The sequence below is a fragment of the Lontra canadensis genome, unplaced genomic scaffold (genome assembly GCF_010015895.1).
Source record: "Lontra canadensis isolate GAN:19392208 unplaced genomic scaffold, GSC_riverotter_1.0 scaffold46, whole genome shotgun sequence".
In the NCBI taxonomy this organism is placed as follows: Eukaryota; Metazoa; Chordata; class Mammalia; order Carnivora; family Mustelidae; genus Lontra; species Lontra canadensis.
This window is the reverse complement of record NW_022631040.1, coordinates 13,924,307-13,935,116: the sequence shown is the minus strand read 5'-3', so window position 1 is coordinate 13,935,116 and position 10,810 is coordinate 13,924,307. Positions and strand designations below refer to the sequence as shown.

The 10,810-nt window shown below is 40.9% G+C and overlaps 1 protein-coding gene across 1 annotated transcript in view; it reads left to right on the top strand.

Annotated features, from left to right (window-relative positions):
* The first annotated feature begins 50 nt into the window (after positions 1 to 50).
* Positions 51 to 10,810, top strand: part of AIDA (axin interactor, dorsalization associated) — a 37,094-nt gene continuing 26,334 nt past the window's right edge. Inside the window, exons 1-2 of the mRNA XM_032872976.1 lie at positions 51 to 335; positions 8,102 to 8,171. Coding sequence (XP_032728867.1) covers positions 226 to 335; positions 8,102 to 8,171 — 180 coding nt within the window. The 5' untranslated portion in view covers positions 51 to 225. The remainder of the gene's footprint in view (positions 336 to 8,101; positions 8,172 to 10,810) is intronic.

Below are 10,810 nucleotides of genomic sequence, written 5' to 3'. Positions count from 1 at the left end.
GGGGCGGGGCCTCAGGGGCGGAGCCTCGGCAGGGCGGCCGCTTCAGAGCCGCAAAGTTTGGCTGTGGCGGCAAATGGGCTTGGGCGGCTCCTCGGCGGGTGGCGGTGGTGGCCGTAGCGGTTCCTCCTGGCCCTGTTAATGTCGGGGCCAGGCCCGGGGAGGATGGCGCGCTAGAGCCCGGCCTCGCTGGGGTAGGGGCGGGAGGGGACGGGGTGGGCACCGGCCATGTCGGAGGTGACCCGGAGTCTGCTGCAGCGCTGGGGCGCCAGTTTTAGGAGAGGCGCCGACTTCGACTCTTGGGGCCAGCTGGTGGAGGCGATAGACGAGTATCAGATGTGAGTGACTAACCGCGGGAGCGGGCCAGCCGGGCTCCGGTCGGCCGCCTCCCCCTTTCTTCTGTCGGTGTCTCTTATCGTATCCCCAGGGTGGGGCCCCCGAAGGCACTGGGGCTGGGATCGCGCTGGCCCCGGACGCGCTGCCCTGGAGACTGCAGCCCGCTCGCTGGGCTTTCGCGCCCCTCTCTCCCTCCGCCGCCACGGGGTCAGTTCCATTCAACAGGTAGCCCCCCTCTCCGGGGGCGCCCGCCCTAGCAGGCTGCCTCTGTCGTTCCCGTCCCCCGCTCTGCAGTCGGATTCCTTCCCTCCTTTCCTTCGCCTCTCTCAGGTTGCTGCCGCTCCGTTTCTCTTCTAGAATCTCTGAGGGATACTTGTGTGTTCCCCGCCCACGTTCCCGGGATGAGTGGCCTTGCTCTCTGCGGTGCCTTCCTCCTCGCATGTGTAGGACAGGAGGGAACTGGTGGCGCTTGAGGGGAGGGGGCGCCCCCAGGAAGCAGCGGGGACAGGGGCGCCTCGCCCGCCAAGGGAAGGGTCCCCTCTGGCGCCCCTTCTCCACCCCTCTTTCGGATGAGCCCTGTTTTCACAATTCACCTCGATTCCGTTTCGGTTTCTGAGACTGTTATTTGCTTGGCTGTGTGAGTCCCACCCACCCCCTCGCTCGGTGGCTTTGGGTGGAGTCCGCGCAGGATGTGAACAGAAGAGAGCGAACTGAATTAATGGACCACGCACGGGAGCCACCACTCCCTCTCTGGGTCCCTCCTCCTTGTCCTGTGTGTAATGTATAGCCGCAGGGTACTTTGTGAGTACCCGTTTCTTTGATCTTTGACCCGAAGTCCCAATTTCTTATTGCCTTTCTGGCAACCCCCCCAAAACACTTAAGGGGGGCTTTTTAAGTTAAAAGACAAGATTTACGTCGATATAAAACCTTGCTGGGGCATCGGGGTGGCTCAGTGGATTAAGCTTGGGCTCAGGTCATGATCTCAGGATCCTGGGATCGAGCCCCACGTCAGGCTCTCTGCTCAGCAGGGGGCCTGCTTCCCCCCCCTTCCCCTCTGCCTGCCTCTCTGCCTACTTGTGATCTGTCAAATAAATAAAATCTTTAAAAAAAAATAAATAAAACCTTGCTTAATTTCTTGCACCTTTTACTGAAAAATAAGAACCGTCTGCTAAAATGCTATTGTTTGCAAACTGTTGCCATGAATTACTTCTTGGTTAAAAGCAAGTTATTGTTTTTACTTGGTGTTACTGGTGTTACTGAGTGTGAAACCCTGTGAGTAAAATCTACCTTCCCCCCCCCCCCCCATCCCCACCCCCGTGTCCTTGAGTGTTGGAAACTTTAAATTCTATTTCCTTTCCGTACAATAGTTTCTTGTTTTTAATCTGACCATTAAGATAATTCAAATGTGCAGATGTTTTAGACCCGAAGGTACTGACTTGTAGTTTCAAAGAGCCGTGAAAACAACGGTGCTCTGGGCCCTGTTGCCAAGTATAACAAGTACTAGCTCTGTCTTGCGTCTTCGCTTGATTTCACGCACTCCTACAACTACTTAGTGAGAACATTACTCTGATTTTACAAAATGAGGAAGCTGAAGCTCAGGTTAAATAAATTAACAGGGGGGTCATAAAGCTACCGCTGAAATCTGGGATTTTTTTTTTTTTTCTAACTCCCAAATCCTGACTGCTGTACTACATAGTACTTAGCACGCTTTATTTAAATGCCTGGTGTATGTGTATTGGACAAATGAGGAGGTTTCCCTCGTTACCAGGGAACATGTCTTATCCTTAACGAAGCTAGTGAGCACCTGTGTACACTCATTCTGCGGCTTCACTAGAATCACATCCCCTGAAATGTAAAGCTGCCTTCACTTGTCATGCGGTGGGACTTAGCAGCTGTTGGCACTCAGCAGCGGACTTCACAATGGAAAGTGAAGAATACCATGTCCAATTGAAATTACAAAGGAAAATTGAGTATGCAAGCTGTTGAGCTGGAATTTCTAGAAACATCTCAATGAGAGTAATAGCCACATACAAATCCATTGTTGGGCCACGGTACTAACCTTTGAACTTCATGATTCAGAGAAGTTCTCAAATTATAAGAACTGCTAGTGTCGGAGGAGTAACGATTGGCTAAAATTTTGTGAATCCATAGGCTACATATCAAATGAGGTTGAGTTTAAAATTAATATATTAAAAAAATGAAGACAAATTGTCTTTTTTATTTCAGTTATCTGGGAGGAAATGTTGCAGAAAAGGAGATCATTTGGGGGCCACTAAATACTCTAAAAAAGAATGGACAGCATTTAGTGACTGGATGTTGAGAATGAAGGAGGAAGAGTCTAGGATAATTGGCATTTCTGGTTGGGCAGCAGGGACTTTATGGTCTTGCAACACAGAGGGAATTTATGGGAGTGGAGATGTTGGGGAGGAAAGAAACATGTTTGTACCGTCATGATGTAAGTAGAATACTATCGCTTAAACAATGTTTTCTTTCAGTGATAAGAGCAGGAGATGTAAAGATGTATAAGATTTGATTCCCACCTTCAAAGCCCGGAGAGTCTAAAGGAGGATTTTAAAGTAAATGGGTTTTGCTATTACGGAGTAGAAAAAGAGTATGTGCTACCTCACTGCTTGCTGATTCCAGGAGCATGCTTCTGCCTTAGGGCTTTTGTACTTTTTCTGGAACATTCTCTCATTATCTGCTTAGGTCCTCAGTCACCTCCTTCAGGTCTTTGTTCAGATATTATCTTAGTGCGTTCCTCTCTGGCTACCTTATTTAAAATAGTGAAACCTGTTATCCACCCAACTCCCTCTACCTCAGTCTTCCACATCCTAACCATCCCCCTGCCAATCCTGCTTAATTTTTTTCATAGAATTTATCACCATCTAAAATACAATATATTTTACATATTCATTTGGTTTATTGTCTCTCTTCCCACTTGAATGTAAACTCTGAGAGGGCAGAGTTGGAGGTGTTCTCTTGTTCTATGTACATCGTGTCCTAGTGAAGCTAGGCTATTATTAAATAATTGTTTACTTAGATACTATATGTTGTATTCTTTTGAATGAATATGGATTCGGAAGTATGCGGTGGGAGCATTGAGTTGATATTAAAGTGCTGTTGGAAGATTTACACAAATATGTCAGAATTAGAATCGCTAGCCAAGATATACCTGGTCACTTAAAAACAATTCCATGAAGCAGGCCAGCTCTTTCAGCAGTCTGGGGATACATGACCCCAGACTTCCATTAGAATGGCATGGACTGTGTTGCTCAGAATCAGGTGGTTTGCAGGATCAGTGCTGAGGTATTAATCTGGCACACGTATGCTCAATCAATACTTGTTAAATGAATGAGTTTGAAGACTGAATAATCCTTGCTTTAATCATCTTTATTAATGCCTTCAACAGTGCTACTCAGAGTGGGTCTACAGAGGGGTGCTGGTCTGCAGTGAGGTAAAGGAATTGAGATTGAAGATTTAGAAATTTAATAGCAATTGGACATCTTCTTAAGAGTTTTTATGTTTTAGAGAAGTATTAGCTTGGAACAGATTGGGGAAACTAGTCCTTCACTACAGATCGTTTGAGAAGCACTAATTTCTGTTGTGGATTGTTGTGGGGTTTCCTTCAGTCACTTGTTTTTGTGTTCAAGTTTATTTTCAACTCCCTCTTGAGAGTAGTGCTGTTTGACCAGGAGGCATCCTTGTGAGAGGAGACTCTTCTCCAGAGAATATTTGAGAGGTTTCTTGCCTTTCCCAGTAGAGTGTCAATTCTTTGAGCTGCTCCTCTAATATCCAGAGCATGTGCGTTTTTCCTCAGTGGCCAAAATCATGTCTCACTTTGTCTTAAAATGGTGCAATCATTTATGGATTTAGAAAAATTTTTTACACAGGTCTTTTAAAAAGTTTTTAAAAATAGTATAACTTCTATACCGTGGAATTCACCCATTTTATATGTACAGTCCAGTTAATTTTTAGTCGCTTCACCAAGTTGTACAACCATCACTATAATCAAATTTTATAACATTTCCATCACCCCGCAAAAGTTCCTTTGTGCCCATTTGCAATCACTCCATATTCCTGCTTCAGCCCTAGGCAACCACTCATCTATATTCTGTCTCTTAAGATCTTGTCTCTTCTGGATATTTCATGTAAGTTGAATTATGTAAATTGTGGTCTTTGGTATGTGGCTTCTTTGATTTAGCCTGATGTGTTTGAGGGTCTTCCATGTTGAACGTCTATCAGTGCTTTGTTCCTTTTTACCACTGAATAGCGTTGCGTTGTATGGATATACCGCATCTGTGTGTCCTTTCTCTAGCTAAGGGACTTTGAAGTTGTTTCTCCTTTTTTACTATCATCAGTAATGTTGTGAACATTCACATGTCTTTGTGAGCACATATATTTTCATTCTTTTTGGGTAGATACCAAAGAGTGGAATTTCTGGTTGCTGTAAATTTATGTGTACTTTTTGAAGGAAACTGCCATATTGTCCAGACTGTACAGTTTTACATTTCTACCAGCAGCGTATCAGAGTTACTGTTCTCCATCTTGATGGCATTTGTCACTGTCTTTTCTAGCCGTTCTAGTAGGTGTATAATGTACTTAACTATATTTTTAATTTGCCTTTCTCTTATGACTGATGATGCCCAGCATCCTTTCTTAGGCTTATTTTCCCTCTGTAAATCTGGTTCGGGAAATGTCTGTTCAAATTTTTTGCCCATTTTTTAATTGAGTTGTTTCTCTTTTACCTCTTAAGTTTATAAGGGTTCCTTATGTATTCTGGGTACAGGTTCTTTATCAGATACATGATTTGCCAATATTTCCTCCCAGTCTGTTGCCTAATTTTTAAAAGCAGGATTCTGTTTGAACTTAACATCCTTGCCTGCTGACTATTATTAGCATTTGAGTGGTTTAGAGCTACCGTCTTTCTTCCAAGAGTGACCCTGCTTAAGTTAACAGTCGCTATTAGCATACTGTATGTAGAACTATTCCAATAAATATATTACATTATAACTTCCCTGATATTGGGGTTGTATAGTTGACATCATTAAATAGAGACTATAATTCCTAAAAGAGAACTTCACATAAGTGGTAGGCCAGCAAGAGTTAGAAACTGAGTGCAGAGCAAGGACAAGGATAATGGCTCTGTTTTTGTGTTTTCTTCTGTGTAGAATTCACGAAGAGTGGGTCTCTACATGACATCATAGGATAATGTTATGGGGGTTCTACCTTTGAGGTACAATAAATAAATGGATAGAAGCAGTTTAAGTAACATAATGGAGTCATTCCTGGCAAATGTCAATAATTTTTGGTAGGAGTTAGATTGGATGGACGCCATCAAATATAATGAACTTTACACCTGATCTTTGAAGACATGATTGCATAGAATAGAACTCTCATCTAAGACTTTTTTTGGAAACTCAGTGAACTGTCTTGCAGTGGGCTTGGTAGGAAATCTAATACTTGCTACCCTTTGCATTCTTGGTTTTATTCCCCACCCAGAATGGTATAGTATGCTTGAGAATTATGATTTTTAACTTCTTTTGCCAGTTATAAAATGTTTCACCAAAGAATCTCTCGATTCTTTGGGGTCTTCCCCCCCCCCACAAATTTCTAAAAATTGAGATAAATATCACATAAGATCTCTTATTGTAAAGTTGTACCATTTGGTGGCTCTAGTATATTCCCAGAGCCATCTGTGGCTCTGCATGGTTATGAAGCCATCACCGCCATCTCATTTCAGAACATTTCCATCACCCTCAAACCCCATACCTGCTATCAGTCGCTCTCAATTCCTTCCTTACCCAGCCCCTGGCAACCACAAATCTGCTGTCTCTGTGGACTTATCCATTCTGGACATTTTGTGTAAATGGAATCATATGTGATTTTTTTTTTTGCATCTGGTTTCTTTCATTTAGCATAATGTTTTTGAGGTTCATCCGTGTTGTAGCATGTTTCAATCTTCATTCCACTTGCTGCCAAATCGTATTTCGTTGAGTGGATTCACTACATTTTGTTGATTCATTCTGCAAGTTGATAGACATTACGGGTGTTTCCAGTTTGAGCATCCGTGTACAGGTTTTTTTGTGTGAGCATGTTTTCAATTCTTGGACTATACCTAGAATTTTGAAATTGCTGGGTTATATATATGGTAACTCTATGTTTAACTTTTGAGGAACTGCCAAACTGTTTTCCACAGCGACTGCATTATTTTACATTCCTACCAGCACTGTATGAAGGTTCCAAATTTTCCATATCCTTGCCAACACCATTATTTTTTTCTCTCTTTTTAGAAATTGTACTAGTGGGTATGAGGTGGTATCTCATTGCGGTTTTGATTTGTATTTCCCTAATGACTAATGATATGATATTCATGTGCTTATTGACCATTTTTATATCTTCTTTGGAAAAATGTTCAAGGGGCACCTGTGTAGTTCAGTTAGTTAAGTGTCTGACTCTTGGTTTGGCTCAGGGCATGATCTCAGGGTCATGAGATCAAGCACCGAGTCAGGCTGTATGCTCAGAGGGGAGTCTGCTTCTCCCCTTCCTCCCCTTCTCTCTCTCTGTGCCCCTCCCCAGCTCTCTCATTCACTCTAAAATAAATAAATCTTTTTTTTCTTTTAAAGTTCAAATTCTTTTTCCATTTTTAAATTATTTGTCCTTTTATTGTTTCATTGTAAGAGTCAGTCTTTTTTAGTTTTTATTGTCTCAGGATGAGCTTTGGGGATGCCTGCATGGGTCAGTCAGTTAAGTGTCTGCCTTCAGCTCAGGTCATGATACCACGGTCCTGGGATGGAGTCCCGGCATTGGGCTCCTTGCCTGTTGGGGAACCTGCTTCTCCCTCTGCCTCTGCCCCTCCCCTTGCTTGTACATGCACGCTCTCGCTTTCTCTCTCTCTCTTTCTGTCAAAATAAATAAATAAAATCTTTTAAAAAAAAAGAGAGAGAGAGGGAGAGAGAGCGAGCTTTCGATCCTTACTGTTGAGTTTGGACTAGTAACACAGATCCATTCTTGAAAACTCATCCAAGGCCTAGCTGCTATTTTTAAGAATGATAATTGGACAAACAATGATTTTCATGTCTGATTGGTGGAAGATTTTCTTTATTTTTCATGAAAAATATTTTGAAAAGCATAATTTAATAGACTTATCATTTTGTCATGGGTGTTATTTGGACTAATCTTATCAGCAAATTAATGATAGACTGATAAAGTTTCTCTGGCTGGTACTATGACCGGTGCTCACTGGAAGTGTCTAAGCAAAATCTGGACAACTGCTTTTTGGCTTGTTAAAGAAGAAATTCATGCATACTGAAGAAAGTTGGATTAGTTGCCGCTTGAGATTCTTTCCAGCTCTAAGATTCTGTTTTTACTGCCTAGAGCTGAAATTTGTCCCAGTGCAATGGTATAAAAAGTATTATATCTTTTTGTTGTTGTTGTTTTTTAAGATCTTATTTATTTGACAAAGAGAAAGAGGCAGGGAGAGAGGGAACACAAGCAGGGGGAGTGTGAGACGGAGAAACGGGCTTCCTACCAAGCAGGGAGCTTGATGCGGGGCTGAGCCACCCAGGCGCCCCAAAAGTACTATATCTTATTTTCATTTTTGTTGTATAGAGTTTGATTCTAAACATAATGTAGATTTAGACTTTGAAAGCACAGCAAAATATTATGATACTTCATTGTTTCTTTTACAAGATTTAAATTATTTCATTATTGCACTTGAGATAGTTTGCTTTCCTTCAGTTCTGAAGAATGTATTGTTTTCTTCTTACAGATTAGCAAGACATCTACAAAAAGAGGCCCAAGCTCAACACAATAATTCCGAATTCACAGAAGAACAGAAGGTACTATAAAATAATCTCTACATATTATCAGATTCCAAATGAAAAAGATTGTCTTCTAAGCCATTAAGCAAAAACAGCAGAAACTTATACTTAAGTACAAAAAAATGACATTATTATGCTTTGGGGAACATAGAGTGATCGCTGAGGTAACACATGATTTACCAGTTAGTGACTTTCTCACTTGATGAATTTCTCGACTCAGACTTAAACTTCAGTGGAGACTGTCTATACTCTTTGGGAGAGGGGTAGATTCCAGAGGCTCAAGTTTGACTGTGAGTAATTCTGTCCAACTTCAATACTTTTTAACTCTGAATTTTCTTAACCCCTCTTCCTCCTCTCAAAACAAACACAAAGCTAAAAAAAAAAAAAACCCAAACAAAATCCCCCAAAAGCCATCACTGAAAAAAAATTAATAATAAAAAATAATTTTTTAAAAAATAGTTCAAGTCAAGAATTTGGCATAAGAATCCATCAGCAAAATAAATGCATAAAGTTGCAAAATGTCTCAGTGGTGCCCTTGAATTAAGATTTTAACATGTTGGAGTCGATGCCCTGGACTTTTAGAGATTATAAAAAGTGGGATACTTTAAGAAGCTTTGCTTTCAAAGAATGAGAAGAAACAGGAAGAAGCAAGTCCCATTTTTTCCTGGCTCAGAGTATCTAGTGTTAAGTCAAATTTTAATCTTGTAGATAATGAAAAAAATTACTGTTGTCAGTTTTTCCATCTCTTAAGAAAAGACACTGAAAACTGTAGTGACTTAATTTGTTTTTATTAATCCTTTTTCTGTACAAGGGGTGGGAGTGGTTTTCTGTGTGCATTTTAAGAAAGTCTAAAATTTATTTTAGTCCTTTTCTTATATTCATTTGACTCTTATGTATAGGGGTTTGAACAGATAAAAACACCAAAGATTAGGGTTAGGATATTTCTTACACAAGTCAGTATATTTGCATCTTAAAAATACTTAGCATCTACATCACCTATACTTTTTTTTTGTATTTAGGAAACACGTTATTCCAATTTATGGGTGCATTTTTCTTTTTTCCTTTACAGTTGTTAATGTATGCAGTAGATAGAGGAAATTTAGTTTTAATTGTTACAGAGGAAATGATTGGTTTGCTCGAGGAAAGGAACAAAGACTATATGCTTTATCTCCTATAAAATACGTGAACTCTAGGAATTGATTAGAAAGTGATCAGCTGGGACACCTGGGTGGCTTAGCCGGTTAAGTATCTGCCTTCAGCTCAGGTCATGATCCCAGGCTCCTTGCTCAGCAGGGAGTCTGCTTCTCCCTCTGCCTGCCTCTCCATCTGCCTGTGCTCACTCTCTCTGTCAAATAAATAAATAAAATCTTAAAAAAAAGTGATCAGCTGACATCACAAAATTAATTTGAAACAATCTCAAATATTTGAGTATGCAAATTAATAGCTGACAAACTTATGAATATGGAAACAGCTGGAAGCTTAGGGAATTTTTTAAAAGTTTCATGACCCCCCTCCCCCATACTTGAATCACCTGTTCTCCTGGTGTTACTTCCATGCTTTGTCATCAGCACCTTAGGACCTCTGAGCAACGTGACCTCAAATAGTAGGTGAGTTCACTTGAAACAAAGCAAAATTTTTTAAATGCTGTCAAGAAATGAGCTTTGTCATACAATGATTAAACTAACAAGAAAAAATAAACTTTTTCTTAATTTTCTTTAACTTTCTAAGGCTGAAGCAACCTGATGTTTGATAATGTTCTTTATTCTTTAATTTATAACTTCCTCAGCAGCCACTGATGCTACCTTGTTTTTAGTTTACACAGACCCACGGGTCTTATACCCCATAAGGCCTGGGAGGCAGCATGACCTAGGGGAAAAGCCTGAGATCTGGAGTCAGACGACTTGGTCTTGAATCTGGGTTCTGTCCCCTGGCCCTAATTTCCTTACGTATGAAATGAGGGATTAGATAACCCTGCATGATCTTCACTCTATCTTCTAATGACTTATACCTTTGAAGTTTTCTGTACCTCTTCCTTTCCTGGAGGCCTGATTTTGGAGGTATTTGTTATTTATAATACCTGCCTAGGGGGCATTTGTGGCTCCTGCTTGTGACTATAGAAAGAGCTTGTGCCTGCCTATTCCTTGAGCTTGGAGAAGGACCCCCAAATCATTCTGTACTACATTAGGAACATAAGGCAAGTTATATGCATTTACAAATTTAATTTTCTTTTAAAATGCAGGTGAAACATTCACAGTGGGCCAAAAAACTCATACTGACCTATAGACCTTATTTTTGAATGTCACACAAGGAAAAAGTTAGAGGCTCCAAGTTAATGATTAGGAAACAAAGATTTCTCAGATATGATTTGGAGGAACACTGCCCCTGAAAAATGAATAGATGTTATTTGAACAGAGAGTCTGTGACTTGTCAGGGCTTTTAATATGCTAATGTATATGTTGAATTTTTTTTTAAAGACTTTGGTAATGGAGTGTTTCTTAAATTTGTTTGCTTTTGGAGGCTCCCCCCTCCCCTTATAGAACACTCATTGGGTCTAATGTTCTGAAGAACATGTTATAGGATATTTCGAAACCAACTGTTAGGTCTGCAAAATTAATTGAATGCCAGACCTGGCGCATCAGCCAAAGGCCAAAGAAGAA